At 31.6% G+C, this 20,062-nt stretch overlaps 1 protein-coding gene across 7 annotated transcripts in view; it reads right to left on the minus strand.

The window, feature by feature from the left end:
- Positions 1-20,062, minus strand: part of USP25 (ubiquitin specific peptidase 25) — a 137,256-nt gene that overhangs the window by 9,355 nt on the left and 107,839 nt on the right. For 3 of the 7 annotated variants that reach the window (XM_012786010.3, XM_012786008.3, XM_076000783.1), the window contains 4 exons: positions 19,790-19,900; positions 17,616-17,711; positions 3,581-3,759; positions 1,769-1,847 (listed from right to left, as the gene is read on the minus strand). In XM_012786010.3, coding sequence (XP_012641464.1) covers positions 1,769-1,847; positions 3,581-3,759; positions 17,616-17,711; positions 19,790-19,900 — 465 coding nt within the window. The remainder of the gene's footprint in view (positions 1-1,768; positions 1,848-3,580; positions 3,760-17,615; positions 17,712-19,789; positions 19,901-20,062) is intronic. The other 4 variants (XM_012786012.3, XM_012786011.3, XM_012786014.3 and 1 more) reach the window with 2 other exon arrangements.

A 20,062-nucleotide genomic window follows, 5' to 3' on the forward strand; every position in this document is an offset into this window, starting at 1 on the left:
ACAGTATATGTCTTGATTTCTAGTAGAATAAGCCTTTCCACCTTCCTCTTCAGAAATGTCTCCAGCAGACGAGCATCTTTGCATCTCCATAAAATTTTTCAATCAGCTTATCAAGAACCATAAAACATCTTGGTAGAATTTTCATAGGGACTGCACTGAATCTATAAAATCTATAAACCATGGGAGAATAACTGATGACTACACAATATTGAGTTTTCCATATCATTATGCATATCCATTTATTTAGGGCTTCTTTAATGTTTCTCAATAAATTTTGTAATTTCCTCCCCAGAAGTCATGCACATCTTTTATTCAATTTATTTGGTAAATTCACAGGTACTTCATAGTTTTGGTGTCTTTTATAAATTTCATTTTCTAATTATTTGTTATTGGTATAAGAAAATAAAATTGATACTTGACATAGATTTGTATGTTGCAAAGTTCTCTTATTAATTCTAATAATTTATCTGTAGATTTCACTTGAATTTCTAGGCAAAAAATACAAATGACTTTGTTTCTTCCTTTTCAATCTTTTACTTTTTGCTTATATTTGTTGCCTACTGTCTTTTTCCTAATCACAAAAGTAAAGTTTTCAATGTTCACAATCCTACATATTTGCTGCAGTTTTGTTGTTTTTTTATTTCGTATTTTAGAGATACTCTTTAGTAGATTAAGGTACTTAATCTTTATCCTTATATTCCAGGATAAGGGTTTTCATAAATATGTGTGTTTTTCTGTATCCTCTTCTTCTTTGTGAAAGTGAATTATACTAATTGTTTAAGAGAATCTAAAGTACTATAACTAAATTTGCAAATGGGACGAAATATTAATCAAAGGCACCCAGGAAAGCAATTTAAAATTTACTAGATTTATATATTTTTAAAAAGACAACTTATAATGTTGCATTTAAAAGCTTGAAGAAATACTAGGTGTTTGAATTGGTCAGTTAAAAGAAAGGATACCAGTTATAAAGCCAAAGTTAACACAGAGTTCTGTGAACAAAAAAATCCCAAAAGCACACATACAAGTGCTCCTGTGCATGCTCGCTCTCTCTCTCTCACAGACCATGCAGTCTTATAATGACAAATGTGTATGGCATATAATGACTAAAACAAATCTCTAACCTTCACCAAAAATACCTAAGGAGGCAAACTGAAAGAAAAAAATACAGCATTATCTTCAGCGCAGTATAGCAGTTAAGAATGTAGGTTCTATTAGCAAAGTTGTATACTTCTAGCTATGAAAACTTTAGGCAGGTTAGTTCACCTCTCTATGTCTCATTTTCTCATAAAACAAGAATATCACCTACCTCAGAGTTTTACTGTCTAAATTAAATCAGTTAATAAACGTAATGTGCTTAGAAGAATGCTTGGCATACAGGAGGCTCTAGATAAACATTTGTTGTTATCATGTAATGACAATTTCAGAATTAATTTCAAAATTAGCAGTGTAGTTTGATATTTTGTTTTTAAGCTAGAAAAGTTCATTTAAAAAGTAGTTGAGAACTAGTATTGGAATACAAAATTATACATATAATAATTTGTATACAAAAACAAAAAACAAAACCTTCCTTTGTTTTAAATTTGTTGCTCTATATGCCAAATCAAATAAATCCTAAAATTATTTATAAAAGTATTAATAACTTGATCATTGACTTAGAAATTTAATTATTACTTATCATTCAAAACAAATGCAAACTTAGTTGTGCTGAAATGAAAAGAGCATTAGGGTACTACAAAATCCCTCAACCTCTACAAAAGCATATTACCTCATATTCCTCTAAGTTTACTTCTTCAGGTTTTATCATTTCCAGTTTGGCTTGGGCAACTTTCATTATGTTGTGACACCTTCAAATAAAAACAATATATTTCTAAATCAAAAGCAAAATCCATAAAAACTGAAAAATATGTGTTACACAAAACTAAACTACCAAACACATATAGAACTGAAATCCATTGTCACTGAACAATAATTTTTTGTAAAAACAACTTCCAAATAACCCTAAGTGAAAAATGTGTTTGTCAGACTAATGTTGGATAATTTACAAAGAAGACAGCATCAATTGCGTTACATTTATACATGGCTTTTAAAGTATATTCTATTAATACAGCTTGCATAAGGAAAAAATGAAATTGTGTTTTTATACTGCGCATCTATTAAGCAAGCTCAAGAAAGATTACATCTTCTTTCCCCCCAAATGTCATTATTCTTAAATAGTAAAAAGAAAGAGTCCAAAATGCAGCTATCATTTCATGTAAAATGGAAAATATTTCAATGGATTTTATGACTAAAATCATTGATAAAAAAATTCCGACACATATGTTTAGTTAAATCATATGCACCTAACTATCTTTTAAGCACAAGAAAAATCATGTTATCAAAACAGACTGACTACTTGTAGTCCCCAGGGCAGAAAACTGTAAGACTGAAAAGTCAATGTGATGACTCCATTAATACTGTCTCCAAATTCAATAGTATATACTCACTGGAACATAGGACACTGACAGTCCAGATAGTGAGGGTCATAAATGGTCATATTTCTGAGCTCTGTGCAGTAACACAATAAGTGATGTCCATATTGCTAACACAAATAGCACTAGCGAACATTTCTTCAGCACTCAACTACCAGATATTGTTCAAAAGCACTTATTTGTATTTTTTCATTCAATGTTACATTTCACAGCAGACACAAGAGGCAGGAATTGATCCTAGATGCTTTGCTTGCCCTCATATTCTCCTTTGCTACACAATTTTTTACTTCAGTATTTGTGAGGCATTCATAAAGGATAATCATTTGTTTCGGAACTAAAATGTAATTAAAATGAACTCCAAAATAGTGTAAATATGTTTATATAATAAAATAACTTTCAATACTTTGGACCTTTACCTAGGCCCTAATTTCTTGTTAATGTCATTCATTCTAATTAGATTAAATTGTAAGTTTTTTACATTAATAGTTTTATAGGAATTTCTAAGAGAAAATATTTTTAGGTGAATCAAATTAATTTAACCATTTTAAGCTTTCTCTTTATGTCAAAGAATGTTTAATTATTTTATTTATATACATGACTAAAAACTTTTGTCCAGTGATTCTCTAACAAGGGTGATCTGGCTCCCCCAGGGGTTGTTGGGCAAAACCTGGAGATATTCTGGGTTATCACAACTTGTGGGTTGGAACTGGCATCTAGTGGGTAGAGATCAGGGATACCACTAAATCCTACATATCACAGGACAGCTCCCACAACCAAGTATTATCTAACCAAACCTGTCTATAGTACGAGGTTGAGAAACTCCTTTTATTTCTCTAAAATAGAGTTCCATAAGGGTACTTGATCCACAATAAAAATCTATTAAAATGATCTAAATTATTTTTAGTTCAAACTTTAAAAGGCCATGACTATAGACTCCAGAGAATTTACTCTGCAACTGTTCAAATTAAATGAGGTCAAATTTTGTGCCGATATATTAAAATATATGTTCATGCATGTATAAACATTTAAAAATTACACTAAGAATCTACAAAACAACAACAAAAAAAGAACAACAATTTGATCATACAAATTTTACATTTTTAAATTACCTTTCATCAAAACTCAAATTTCTATCTGCAAATTGTTCTAGTAATGTTTTCTCAATGATTTTCTTTGGTGCCTGGTTCTGGATAAAGTAGACCACTACATGATGTAAACGATAATCTGTTTCTGGTGGTGTGTCTTCTTGGGCCAACTTAACCAACCTTGAGTATTCCAACTTAATTGCCTAGAAAATGTGATGAAAATGATAATTTTGGTTAATTATAATAATTAAAATCCCTCAGTATTACAACTTCAATTCTTCTTGCATTCAAATGTATTTTATTCTTTTAAAGTATTACAAATGTGGCAGCAGATCTAAGAATACGGCCTCGTGTTCCACAGTTGCAAAAAATTTTCTGAATAATTAACCACATATGTCCTTCCTTATCCCTTCTCTATATAAATGTTCTTTTTGTTTCTACATGCAGAAGTGGTAAATAATACAACTGAGCTTACAATTTGAGTGAGTTTGTAAAATTTTTCAGAGCTTGGTAAAGTCTATTTGAAGACATTATAAGACAGAGATGCTAAGTTCTCCTATCCTGTTTTACCTTTCAAATGTCAGTCTGAATAACCTAATTTTAGGGTTGATATACATACAGCTCCCAAGAACACTGTTATCTGAAAGAAAATGGCTGGCTCTTACATGCATAGTAATGTTATCACAATTAACTCTTAGATGAATGACAAATAAGGGATGCAACAGCAAGCCCTGAAATTATAATTACCACAAAAGGAATTCTTTGTTGCTTCAATAGTATTTAAATTATATTAATATAATAATGATTATACATTATTATCACTATTACTACCGACATGCTTAAATTTACTTTTTCTTTATAAACAGAGACAGCTCAGAATTTAACGGTAATTATAATGGGAAATATTAATAATAAACACCAATACATGGTTCCACACATGAGCAAAATCTGGAAAATATTTGACTATATAAAAAATGTGTAAACTTACACATCAAATACTATTGTACACAAGAGGCCCATACGATTAAAGATAAGGAAGGCTGATAAGTCCAGCATAGCATTATAAATAGAATAAGAACATCATTTTTATAGCTAATACAAAGTATCCTAAAATATTTTTCCCTTAAAAATTGATTTTTTTTTTCAGGATATACATGTCATTCCAAAGTCTTACTGTTGTGGTTAAAAATAACCATAAAAATCACCTTTATTTTGACATGTAAGATTATCAAGGCTCATAGGTGCCTAATTAGCACATATACACTTTGCTTAGAACTTGTTAAAAATCTTCCTGTTTCCCCAATTTAGAAAAAAAAGGGTACATGTTCATTTAATAAAGTACACTGAATTTGAGAATAAATCTAAAACAAAATAACTATTCTTTGCTATGGCCCTTAGACAATGACTATCATAGACCACAGGTTGAGTATCCTTTATCTGAAATGCATGGGACCGGGAATACTTAGTATTTTGAATTTTTTCAGATTTTAGAATATTTGTATTGTACCAGCTGAGCATCACAATCCAAAAATCTAAAATCCAAAATGTTCCAGTGAATTTCCCTTGAGTTTCACGTTGATGCTCCAAAAGTTTTGGATTTTGGAGCATTTTAGACTTTGAAATTTGGATTTTCAGATTTGGGATGCTCAATCTGTATTAGAAGGCTTTTAGAATATTCAACTATTTCAGATATGCTTTTGTCCAAAATTAGTATACAAATAAAATAAATTTGTACTGAGTGTCTTAATACTGTAGGTTTACATATAAGGAGTTATCACACTAAATGGTCATCCATTCCCCTACCTACTTTTAAAGTAGATGCTGTGATATTTTTCATAAACAGAAGATTTCTATTAGAAACTGAAATATATAACCTCTTGTACTCTAAGATTTATATGTTTACCTCTTGATTTTGCTCAATTTAAGATTCTTCTAATTTTCATAAGTGAATTGCCAAAGACATAGTGCTTTTCAATCTATAGGTATTTAAACCAGTAAAGGTAGAAAAGTACATTTAAATTTCTAAGAGTCATTTCTCAGGCACACAAGAAAACCCACTTTTACTGGCATAAATGCATTTCTCAACTATTTTTTATGAACTTACTTCATAAGAAATTTTAGGACTTTCAAAATATACTGGAATCATATTTATTCAAATTCTCAACAGATGTTCTATGCTGGTATATTTAACAGAGCTGTACACAATCTGCCATTACGAGTAAAGTTAACGTTATGTGAAATTGGCCCCATACTACTCCCTCGGAATCCTGTTCTAGAATAATGTTTGTCCATGTTTTTTGGCTGCCTGTGATAATCATTTTAAGTTAATTATTACACATTGCAATCAAATCACTACACATTTACAAAATGAAATGTGATACTGGTCATTAGGTGATGGAAATGCTCTGTATGTAATTTTTAAATTTTTTCACTAGATCTTTAGTCAGGCCCAGTGTTATCTATTTAGTCTTACTTCCTATTACTCTTCAGCAAGAATTTTCTTCCACCTAGGAAAGGCTTATTTCCCCACAAATATACATACACCTTTGTTTTTTAAGTTCTCTACATGTGTTACATCCTTATTTGCGTGTGTGATGTGTGATTCTTATTTGTTCCCCACCTATATACAGATGATCCATTCAATAAGACTACTTTAAGTCACTATTTTGAAAGCTTCTTCAGTTCTAAAGATCCAGATGATTTCTAGCCAGAGATTTTTCAGCTTTCCTAAGTTATAGAATCATAATCTAAATTTATAGCTTCTTACGAGCTTGATTTTGATGTAAACATTCACATATGTGAAAGAATACCAAATATAAAAACATACAGTATATTTATTCTAGAGGCAATAAAATCTAATGAAAAATTGACTAGATTCAGAAAGCTAAGTATACCATTTTCTAATTAATTGTGACATAAAACAAGGCACATAATCCTGTAAGTCCAATGATCTTATCTCTAAAATAAAGTGAGTTGAAAGATTTCATATATATCTTAAAAAGTTCATGGATTATTTTTTAAAAGTTGACAGTTTTCCAAGAAATAAAAAAAATCTATTTCAAATTCCGGAGGACTGAAATCATATAGGCCATATTCTTTGACCAAAAAGCAATACAAATAGGAATTAAAGATACCTCCCAAGCTACATACTTGGGAACTTAAAAAGATAATTCTAAATTATTCTTGAGCCAAAGAAATAAAAAGTAATTAATTAATTAATTAATATTGGGAATAAGTTATCAAAACCTGTAGGTATTCAGTAACATTGAATAACATAGAATAAAATTTTGAGAATTTAGAAAAAAAGAAAAAATAAAATAAAGTAGGAGAAAAAAATAAAAAATAAACAAAGAAAAATAAAATAATAATTTGATACTAAAGGCTTTTCTTTTCTAAAAAGGTGGAGAGAAGATCAAAAGAGGAAAGAAAATTCAATAAGAAAGGTGATAACACAGGAAAGTTTTAAAATTAAAGACTAATACATATAACTTTATTTTTATACAAAAAACTATAATATCTTGCTTAAAAAGATGATCATCTAGGATCTAGGAAAATATAAATTACTAGAATTGCTTTTAGAGGCAGAAAAACTAAAGAGATCTAAAAAAACTTCAGAAGATTTTAAAAGGTTGCCCTAGATCTGTAGCCAATAAAAGATAAACCCACATTTAGATCTCTGCTTCTATGCCAAATCTTGAAGGACCAGATAATTTCTACAGTATCTAAGTTGCCCCAGAGCCTGACAAAAAGCAAAAGCCTACTTAACAATTATACAAGGCTAGTATAATCTCGCTATCAAAAATTGACAAGCATAAAAAAAAGAAACTATAGATCAATTCTGTCTATGTATATAGATGCTGACACTCATATCCATTTGTGGTAAACACACAGCATAGTGTACAAAAAGAATACATAGGAACAAAAAATGTTTAATGATTAAAAAAGAGATCAACGTTAAGATCTTTACAAGGATTAAAAATTATGGAGATGGCCGGGCGTGGTGGCTCACGCCTGTAATCCTAGCTCTCTGGGAGGCTGAGGCGGGCGGATTGCTCGAGGTCAGGAGTTCAAAACCAGCCTGAGCAAGAGCGAGACCCGTCTCTACTATAAATAGAAAGAAATTAATTGGCCAACTGATATATATAGGAAAAAATGAGCCGGGCATGGTGGCGCATGCCTGTAGTCCCAGCTACTTGGGAGGCTGAGTCAGAAGGATTGCTTGAGCCCAGGAGTTTGAGGTTGCTGTGAGCTAGGCTAACGCCACGGCACTCACTCTAGCCTAGGCAACAAAGCGAGACTCTGTCTCAAAAAAAAAAAATTATGGAGAAATCTGTTTAGCATCTCAATAGATGCATTATAAAATTTCTAAATTTCAATATTAATCAGTTTAAAAGATAATTCTTAATTATAAATTTGAGAAAGTGTTTTTAAATTTATAAAATCTCTATGAAACCAACACTACATATTATTTTGAATAATAAAACATTAGAGACATACTCATTAAAATCAGGAACAAGACAAAAAAAGCCCACTACCATTATTTTAGTACTGGGACTATGTTCTGAAATTTCTGGTCACCATAATAAAACCAGAAATGAAATAAGAAATGAGTGTAATGGAAATGATAAGATAATTATTGGAAGAGTTTTTACTGAAATAATCAAGAAAATCAAATCAAAAATTATGAGAAATAAAGAGTTCAAAAAGCTAACTAGATATAAATATGTAAAATTAGTTTTCTCATTACCTACACTTCTAATAAGCAGGTAGAAAAAGTGAGGGTTAATGACCCAAGTCATAATGGTAAAAAATTTTATACACCTAGGAATAAATTAAACAAAAAGGTATAAGACCATTATGAAGGAAAATTATAACATCTTACTAAAAGAACATAATAGTGACTGAAAAGTTTTATTATGCTCCTTTTCGGAAAGATTCAAAATACTAAAAGATTTAACTCACCTCATCCTAAATTAACACAATAAATATAATTCTGAAATGGTTTGGGGAAAGTAGTAATTGATTCTAAAAATCATCAAAAAAGAAAAATGAGACTTGCCAAACTTTTTGTTTATAAAAGAAAAAAAATTAGTAGTAAGTGTTCTTCCTACAAAATGTCAAACTATGTTACAAATGGTCTAGATTGTAAATAGGTGTACTGTTATAAAAACAAAAACTTATCAGTAGAATTACAGAGATTCAGTCAAAGATACTTATTAATAGGGATCTAGTTAGTATATTATAAAAATGATATTTTAAGCCAGTGTGAAAAGGATGCCTTAATCAAAATTTTATGTTTGTATTATTTGAAAGTTTTTTCTATTTAAAGAAAACTAAAATCCCCTATCTAGTAATATAAACAAAAAGTAAAATTATGAAAGTAGCAGAATTAAAGATTTGTATGATTTTGAAAGTGATCATACAGCCCAAAATCCATAAAGAAAATATCATATTTTATAAGATTAAAAAAATTATGTACAGTGAGAAACCAAAAATAAATTTAAAAGACATACTGTAAACTATAAAATATGTTGAAGAATCTGCAAATTACAGATTAATCAAGTGTCTTAAGAAATCATGCTCATTTAATTTTTAAAAATTGTATCTAAAAAATGTACAGAGACAACATAAATATCAACTGCCAAAATTTTTCCCTCACTAAAGATCAAAGAAGAAATACAGTAAAAAAAGGGATTATACTCTTTATGTCATTTTGTCAAATAACCACCAATAGGACTAAAAGCCAATATAACTAATTGAGAACAATTTGACAGTATTATCAATATTTAAAATTTGCAAGCACTTTGACTTGTCGATTCTACTTTGCTGTTTTCACTAAAATGTTCAATAATATATGTTCAAGAATGATCATAATACTGGAAATAACCCAAATATCCAGCAACAACGTAATGATAAATAGCTAACAACTTTTGAGGATTCTTTACGTGACAGACACTAAATTGTCTCACTTAATTCTCAAGATAACTCCTCATTTATAAGTGAAAAAACTGGCTCTAATAATTTAAGAAATTGCCTAAGGCCACACGGTTATTAAGTAATAATGCTAGGATTTAAACCTAGGCACCTGACAGTTGGGAAAATATAACTGAGAAATTAATGAAATGTGGCTGATATTTATTTTATTATATAACCCTATATTACTATAATAAAGACAGAAACAGGAGTTTGCAGGGTTTTGCCCTGAAGGAATGTGTGAACTCAATGGCTCACTTATTAGAGGCTGCTATCATTGGAGAGCTCGCAAATCTCTGGTAGGGATGTTTTCCAGGAAGGCTTCTCGGTATCTCAACATTTGTGAGCTTCCCTGTGTCTTGAAAGACAAAACAAGGCAAATATGGCCCACAGGATGGGAGCTGGAGACAATGAGTGCACTTTGCCCAAAGTTGCCTCCCGATGGTAATAAGCAACCTGTTTATTAGAGATGGGCTTCCTGCTCTCTCCTATCTGTGTACCTTTAAGTCCACCATAACTAATCAAAGAAATATAGAGTCACCATACCTCTTTTGTTTTACCTTTGTTAATTGACAACTACCTCTTAGAATTTAAAAGTTAGCCCCTGAGAGACTTTGTACCTGTTTGTTCACCTAGATAGAGTGGAAGCCCCTTGAGAGGACTTTTGACCCTAACCCACTACCTGGATCTACTAGCAACTGCATTCCCTGATATGCAAATATGTTACCCTGACAACTAGTAATTGATGTCTGTGATTGTAAAACCTGTATAAATCTAACCATATTGCTGCCATTTGTGGAGATATGCCAGTCTCCTAGGTATCCCCCTGCTGTGTTATATCTGATCTTTTTATATATATAAAACTATAAACTATACCTTAGTCTTTGTGTATTCTTTTATTTCTCTCTCTTGCCTATCAATTTCCTTATCCTCTGTGGTGACCCCTATCTTAGAGACTTGGCTCCGTGGGGAGAAACAGCTAATCTCCTCACAGGCCTGCCTCAACTCTCGCCCCACACCTGACTATATTACCCTTGCTCCTAACAGCTCATCTGGGACAGAACTTCCTAACTTAGAGTAAGAATAACTTATAGGTGTGCTGAGAAGTTGAACCACTGGTCTTTATGCTGGCCAGAAGCTCCTGGGTGCATCACTGCTTGGGATATATATTATTATTTTTCATATTTGTTATAACATGAAAAAAATGGGATGCTCTGCTCTAGGACAATGCTTAAATTTTGATAAACTCGATAGGAAATAAAAAATAAGATAAATCTATAAATTCTGATATATTAATAATTACTATATTATATAAAAAAGAACTCAAGGAAAAGCAAATAATAGAGTATATAGAAGTTTTATTTTTATTTAAATTATAAATGTATGGAGGAATATCTCAATTTAACTCAATCTTGTCTATCTAGGAGAATATACAAGAAACAATCAGTAGAAACTAAGTGTGGAATGAGAATTAAGAACAGAAAAACGTTTACATTCTACATTTTGGTATATGTATTACTAGTTTAAATGTCACTTTCTCTAAGAAGCCCTCTAGATACCAACTCTATTTTCTCATTATATGTTCTCCTTCCACATCAAACTGCTTCTTCATCATACTAATTACAATTCTAATTAATGTTTGCTTCTCCACTAGAAAATAAGCTTCATTAAGGCAGTAATTTAGTCCATCATTATCTCAGCTACAACCACTGGATTTTAGAACATGCTTTACATATAAGCAGGTAATTAATACCTGTTGAATATCAACCGAATGGGAAATAATTATAATGTAATCATACAAGAAAATACTATGAGAACAAACAAACTACATCTACATTCAGTATCATGGATGAAGCTCCAAACATGTTGTTGACTAAAAATAGTGAGATAAAAAAAGACCTAGAATAAAAGATTCCAAGTATATAAAGTTCAACAAGAAAATGAATTTATGTTGTTAGAAGTCCAGAAAATGGCTACTTTTTTGTCAGAGTGGAGTGTAGTGACAGAAGGGAGGAACAAAGGTGGCTTCTGGAGGGAGCACTGCTAATGTTCTACTCTGGGCCTGGCGGTTACATGTGAATACGCTCACTCCATAATTCACTGAGTTGTACACTTACAAATCGTGTACTTTTCAGCATTTTATATTGGAATAAATACATTTTATAATGATTGAATAAAAAAGGGGGCAGTAATTAACATTTCAAAAGTTAAAAAAGGTGATAAAGTTATGACAACTAGGGGTAATTATTATGAAGCAATGAAATAACTAGTAAGAAAAAAGTTTCATTATACAAAATTACATTACTTCACTAAAATCCTAAGGATAATTTCATAGGTAAAGACAAGAAAGTTACAAAAAAGAAATTTTAAATGTCTTTGAAAGTAAATGAAAAAGCTACACTAATGCCATAACTACAATTACAATATGATCCTCCTACCCCCAGGCCCGTACATATACATACAAGCAACCAGTACTTTGAAAATATTGTTCCTTTTTAATCTTCTGGCTTTTATTTTTGCTCATCATATTAGTCTTGTATTGCCTTTCTCTGAATTTCATTTTTATATGACAGAATCTTCTCTCTGTAAGTTGCTATTATTTGGGGTTTTCTATTAATAAAATAAATAAAACTAATCCAAAAAAAGTCAACTTGGGAGAAGGACCCAAGTAAGTGTTGCCTAGATTCTTCATCTTTTATTTTTCTAGATTTGCCAACCTATTAACTCCTTCATACCATACATTTACAGGGGCAGACTTCCATGTAGGAGGGCCTGTGTTTGAAAGAATTCCTGTGCCTGGGCTGGTAACTCTTCCTAATTCAAAGCTTAAACCTTAGCAAGTCCACTTACCCAAACCTAAGTTTCATTCTACAACTTTGCTTTCTATCAGTAACAAAGCTGATAGTTTTATCACATGGTTGCATTACTAGCAAACATACAAAGCAATAAAAAATCAGTCTGATCCTAATGCATAAAGAAATCCATATTCAGAGGTATATAACAGGTACAGAGTTGAAAACTTTATCTCACAGCCAAAAAACTAATGACAAATATCTTTTTGGTAACATGGCAGGACAGAAGATATATTTTTTTAAAAGACAAATGAAACAAAGCAAAAAAGAAAGCCCTTTCCCTTAATTTATAATAAATTAATACTAAAAAGAATAAAAATAAAAAAATATCTAATTTAGGGAAAACAGGAAGACAGTAGAGGACATCACATGTTAGATACTGTGCTATGTACGTATTTTGTGAATTAATATTAAATACTGATGATTAGAATCAAGTGCCAAGAATATGCAGAATATTTAAACATGCCGCTAGCTGTGGAAGGAACCAAAAATATTGTTAAAAAAGGAGCCAGGCTCATATGATTTTATAAGTGAGTTCTAACTTATTCTTATTGAACAGATAATTCCTATCCTAACACGCTGGAGTATAAGAAAAACCTGAAAGCTCTCAAACTCATTTATTAAAGTTAACATAACCATAATAGCAAACCTGATGAAGACAGCACAAGAAAAACACATACCAAATTCATTTATTAATATAGGATGCAAAAAGGCCAAATAAAATGCTAGTGAGTTAAAATTTAAATAGTATAAAATATTAGTAAAATAAAATTTATTAAGAAGAGTGTTTTAAATAAATAGTGAAGAAAATGTACATAACCTTTGGTTAAAGTAGACCTTAAAATATGGCAATGATTCCAGAATCCAGAAAGAGGGAGAAAGATTTAAGAGCATACTATTTTAAAAACTTCTTTATGGAAAAAGGTATCCTAAACTAATTCCACTAGAAATGGCAGATTAGGGAAAAATATAGAACACATGTTCATAAACAGAATATATAATAGTAATATATAATAAGAATATATCTATACCATGGAATATTATACGCAGTTACTGAAGATTAATGGTAGGTATGTTGTTTTAACTTTAAGAAAGCCTACAATATATTTCTGTGTGATATAAGTTGCAAAATAACATGAACTATAAAATCTACATTAAAATTTTTTTTCTATATGTGTGTAATTAGAAACAAAAGGAAAAAAACAGAAAGGATAACATTGCCAAGACTGGTTACAACATGGTAGTGGCAGAAATTGTCATTGTTAGTTTTATTTTAGATACCTCTGTGTTACTGAATGATTGCTTTTTGTATATATTACTTTTTTTTTTTTTTTTTTTTTGAGACAGAGTCTCGCTTTCTTGCCTAGGCTAGAGTGAGTGCCGTGGCATCAGCCTAGCTCACAGCAACCTCAAACTCCTGGGCTCAAGCGATCCTCCTGCCTCAGCCTCCCGAGTAGCTGGAACTACAGGCACGAGCCACCATGCCCGGCTGATTTTTATATTATATATATTAGTTGGCCAATTAATTTCTTTCTATTTTTATGGTAGAGACTGGGTCTCGCTCAGGCTGGTTTTGAACTCCTGACCTTGAGCAATCCGCCCGCCTCGGCCTCCCAGAGTGCTAGGATTACAGGCGTGAGCCACCGCGCCTGGCCAGTATATATTACTTTTGTTTTTTATTGGACCAATTTTTAAAAATGATACATTATCAGCTAGAATTTTCCAAATGCTAATGATCTAACTTTAACAAAAATTACAACATATATTCCTCATTTACAGATGGATGAAAATATACAGATATAAACTTCAGAAATTTCATAAACATACATACACTAAAGATATAAAAGTAGAAAGAGGATTTTGTGATAGAAGTTATTAGGTTAAAATTATATGAAACCGATTTCATAGGTGCAAAGTGGTACTGGCAAATTCTAAAATATGCGTATAAAAAGGTTATATTAAATGGACCTGGTGAGCACTGTAGAGGGGAAGGGCATGCTTCTTGTTTGGGCAAGGCAAGGACATAAAATGTAACCAAAATGTTCGTACCCTCATAATATCCTGAAATAAAAAAAAAGTCCCTATACCCTAAAAAAAAAGTTATATTAGAAAATTAAGATCCTTGACACAGACACAGCACTCTTGCTTTCCACCTCCCCTATACCTGGACTAGAACTGGATGCATAAGATAAGGCTAGTGATAACACTAATAACAATAACAATAATAATAATGGCTAAATTTTGAGCATTTAGTATCAATCAGATACTGCTTTAAATCCGTATTATTGATAGAATTTATGTAAAACTCACAATGACCCAATAAAATAGTTATTATTATCATCTCTATTTAATACTAGGGAGACAGAGATACAGAGAGGTTGACTAATTTGCCCAAGATCACAGCTGCAAAGCAGTAGCCAAGGCAGTCTGGTTGCTAATACCAAGTTGTAAGGTACTTTCTTCCTGATGTATGTTCCAGCTATCCTTATAAGTGATTTTTCAACAGAAAGAAAGCAGGTAAGTGAATATCAGGGTAGTAAGGAGAGTGATAGTGAAATAATTAGAAATACTGGAATAATAATTTTTAACATCTGACAAAGAGCAAAAGTTTCTTATGCTATAGCTTAACTATGAGGGAAACTAAAAAATCTGCAGAGCTAGTTGAAAACTCTTACAATAAGATTCACTGAAACTTATCAGCCATATTATTTATTTGGAATTATACACTGAGAGTTTCAATAAACATAACATAATTTGTTTAGAGAACTCTATGACCAATCCTTATCTGGCAAACACGCTTATCTCTTTATAGTCCATACTTTCTTACTGAGCCACCAAAATCAGAGGGTAAACTCCAAAAAAGAGACATAAGTGAGACATAGAAAATACACAAAGTAAAAGATGCAAAGGGAATCCCCAAAATGATAGTGAAGGGAGATCTCAGGTTACCAGTTGGTAATGGAAAACCAATCCAGATTGGAGCAGGTCATGAATAGAAGTCCCCAAGAACATAAAATTAGTAAAGGCAGAAGAAGAAATTTAAGCAACTGGTGGAGAGTGTAGAATTGAATCAGTGATCTACATAAAAAGTAAGAAAACCAAAAACCAAAATAACTCTAAGAAAAGGAAAGCTCAAGAAAAGATGGAAAGTAATGTCTATAATTTAGCTCACTCCTATGTAGCATACGAAGTAACACCACAAATGCAAAATTTAATCAAAATACACAAGATTTTACGTGTGTGCGTATGTAGATGGGGATGCGAGCTGTGTCTATTAGTGCATATATGTAAACCAGAAGGAGAAAGAAAGCTCATCATTCATATTCCATAGGGAATTCAACAGGTAATGTATAAACTGAGAATATAAAAAACATAAGCATTCTATTTAAACATATGGAATTAGGCCGGGCGCTGTGGCTCACGCCTGTAATCCTAGCTCTTGGGAGGCCGAGGCGGGCGGATTGCTCAAGGTCAGGAGTTCAAAACCAGCCTGAGCAAGAGCGAGACCCCGTCTCTACTATAAAAATAGAAAGAAATTAATTGGCCAACTGATATATATATAAAAAATTAGCCGGGCATGGTGGCACATGCCTGTAGTCCCAGCTACTCGGGAGGCTGAGGCAGGAGGATCGCTTGAGCCCAGGAGTTTGAGGTTGCTGTGAGCTAGGCTGACGCCACGGCACTCACTCTAGCCTGGACAACAAAGCGAGACTCTGTCTCAAAAAAAAAACAAAAAAACATATGGAATTAATGCCAAAAGGATTAGACAAAATAATTAAGTGTTGTTACCACTAGGAGGTTAGTAGTTTTTGAATTGTAGTAGTATGTACAATTAACTGATTCTTTAAATTATAAGCGGGTATTAATTTAAGAAAAATGAGATTTACAATGCAACAGAAAAATACCCAACTTGACCAAAAATGACAGTGGCATTGTAAAGTATAACTTCTCCATAAGAAATAGATGAAACTTTAGAAGGAATATATATTTAGAATTTTTAAGAAAGGAAAATATAGACTACCTGGGCATGAGAATGAATTTTTAACTATAAAAATTAAGAAGTTACTAAGCAAACATGGGAACTACAAAAAATTTTGTTTTTCTTTTCTTTCTTTTTTTTTTAAAGTATTTTTTTCAACCTTTCTTATGGGATCTTCCTAAGGTGATGAACTCCTCCTGGGAACAGTTTGCCTAGAACTGTTAGCACTTTAATCCCTATATTCCAGGAAACTGCTCAGTCCTGGGCATAAAAATGCTCCTATGGCACAAGGCTTTTGTTTTGCACTATACGCTGAAAGAAATAATAAAAAACAAAAACAAAAAAATCCACAGTATTATCACAATCAAGTTGGATGATGCCAAATTACAGAAAATTAGGGAAAATTTTAGACTTTTAACATCAAAAAAGAAAGGAGCACATAGTTTATTGTAGTAAATTATACTTCAACAAGTCTGCTTCTTAAGAAACACTAAAAAAGGGCCCATCCCTCTCCTCATAAAAAAATAAACAAAAAACATTAAAAAGAAGAGGAGTAAAAAAACTTGGCAGATTTTTCATTAATCGAAATAAAATGACAAAATATACAGGGTGTTTTCATCTTTCCGATATGTGAAACCAAGTAATACTGTAATCAAAACACTAGAAAGCTCTGGTATTAGCAGGAAAAAGATACGGTCATGGAATAATCCATCAGCTTGATGGTCTCACATGTCTTTAACTAGAATATCAAAAATTGATTATGAGGAAAACATAAGTGAATAAGAAATGAAAGAAGATAATAAATGAACAAATCATTTTAGAAAAAGTTAAATGAAGAAAACAACTTAATACCAAACAACAAAAAATCAAAGAGAAAACTATTGTTACATTGACCAATAGTATGAACTATGAGGAGAAAATAAACTAATGTCAGAAGCAATTATCAGTTTCTACTATTGTTCATCAATACCTTATTTCCTTCAAATACAATTCAAATTTCTGCTAACAAATTACAGGCACACTATTATGGCAATTCAGGTAAAATGCTTTGTTTTTCTTGAATCATCTGGATTAAAAGAAAAAGAACCACTTTTAGATTCATGCATAAAATAAACCCCTAGAATATTAGTTGACTATGGCTAAGATAGGAAAAGAGAAATTACACAGAAAACCAAATTTAGTTCAACAAAATAAAGCATTTTAAGAAGTTTAACTTCAAAAAAAGAAGAAAATAAAATGAAAATGTTAATTGTACCTTAAAGAACCCTGCTTCAGGACCACACCTGTCATATACATTCCTGGATTTACCTATCGCCATGATAATACCTTGCATGTTCGGTGTCATCATGATCTGCCACAGAGATTTAAAGTAAGAGTTTTTGAAAGGTTAATATAAAAAAAATTTTTAAAAACAATTTCTTTACATGCAAGTTGAAACTCCTTTGTTTTTCACTATTTATAAATCAAATGTTGTATTTTTTTAATAGCAAATGTGATCTAATATGCACATAGGCATCTTTTGAAATCATCCATACAGGGCACAGCTGGCTCACATGGTGCCTTTGTGCAAACTGCAAAAAGGCATCCTCTCTGAACTAGAGAATTTTGAAAATGCTCCCCCTTCTGGACAAACAAATTAGAAAATTGTGCTGCCCTCTGAGAGAGCTATATAGAAAAAGCAACAATCCCTTTATCATTTAAAAAAAGGTACCTCTTCCTCAAGACTTGGTGAGCTCAGCATGAGCTTAATTTCAATCCCACTTCTGTCACTTGGCTAGGCACCCCCGTACAACTGTACGACCTGCACATCCCTAGGCAGCTGCCCTGTATTCCTATGACTTATTTTTAAAAGTTCCAATACACATGCACTGTTAAACTGTCAATCCAATGAATTTAAAAAAACAAACAAAACAAAACACACAATTCTGCCAAGAGCATAAGTACTTGCACAAAGGACAGTGTTAAATGATTAATCACGATTCAACTTTTTTAAATTCCAGAAGGCTCACCCAGCACATAGGTGCTTCATCAACAAATTAATATTTTCATTAAAAACATTAGTTTCTATACTTTTCAAGAGCCAACATGGTAACAAAATAGTTTGCTAGAACAATGTAGAGCTACTAAGTATTTATTTGTTTTCATAATAGTTTATTATTCTTAGCTGTTTATATTTTAAAATATCTATAAAATTAAATAACCCAAGATAGTAGGAAGTTATCTTATAGCAATCCAGAGATTGCATATCCATTACCTGTGATTCACTGAACCTATTACTCATAGTACTTATATTGGATGATATACTGAGAATTGCAATATATCTAACATTATCTGCTTCAGAAAACCCTCTGACCAGTTTCTATCTCATAAATCTGACTCTTATTCTCTTTATGGTCTATGTTTTCTTACACACACAATGTGTATAATGTCTGTATGACACTTCCAATATTGGTAAATAATTCTTGCAATTATGTTTGAGATATATATATACATATATATATATATATCTGATATTGGTAATTAACTCTTGTAATTATAATCTTGGAATAAGTCTCGAAAGTCACTTGGAAAAAACTAATATATATTCAATTCTCATCCATGCCTGTAAAAACTAACAAATGATAGAATCCAATAAGCTTTTTTCCATCAAACCACACACAATAGGCATAGTCTTCTCTGTGTTACTTTTCAGAAACAGTTTTACTGGCCCTTCCTCAAATATAAAAAAGAAGAATTGTAAGAGTATCAAGAGAAAAGTGGAAAAGGGGAGAAAATAATTTGACGCACCAGGGCAATAGATCATTTTCATCTGGATGCCAAAGAACACTATCACGAGAAACAAAAATATCTCCATACTGTTAGAAAACTAAGAACTAAGTAGATGAAAATTAACAGTGAAGAGGTAAGAAGAACTAAGATGGAGGTGCCACAGTGTGTAAAACACCAGTAAGCACTCAGTAATGTTGATGAGTCATTCAATTCACCATCATGTGGAGAAGGTGTAATAGCAAAAATATCAATTATCCATCTTACAATCATGCTATAGGATTTTTTGGTAGGTAATGGTGGGCAAAGTATAGCAAATAATTCAAGTACAACAGGAAAAGAATATAAAATTACTTTTAAATGCAAAATTTTTTCCTACTAATTAAATCTTATTTTAATCTATTAACCTAAGAATAAACTGAGTCTATTCCTTCAGGAAAAAATTAACTCCAGTATTCTTTTGACAAATTCCATAAGCTTTCTACTTAAATTTTGACTTAAATTCAAAGTTCTATTAGTAATTGGTAATTTCAGACTATGGATGTCAAAGCTATGTGTTATGCAGCAGTAGACATAAGTGTGAGGGTGCAGGCATGCCCAAAGTATGTGTATTAAATAGCAAAAGTTAAGTAGCAATAGTGCAGAGTGCTGCAATAAAAGTACCTCGTCATCATACCCCCCCTCCTTTGATTCAATCATAAATTTCCCTACATGAGGAATCGCCACCTCTACAACTCGCTGGTTAGGTGGTTGGGTTGTGGTATTTTCAGGTTTCTGCAGAAGAAAATCATTAGTATGAACATTAGAAAAGAAAACAATGGAAACACCAAGTTTCAGTGCATAGACTCTTAAGTCTTTTAAAAAACACCTGTATTTGTACACATTAACCATCCTACTTTAATGGCCAATGGGTGCAAAAATATAGTTAGATAGATT

This window comes from Microcebus murinus, chromosome 1 (assembly GCF_040939455.1).
Source record: "Microcebus murinus isolate Inina chromosome 1, M.murinus_Inina_mat1.0, whole genome shotgun sequence".
Lineage (NCBI taxonomy): Eukaryota > Metazoa > Chordata > Mammalia > Primates > Cheirogaleidae > Microcebus > Microcebus murinus.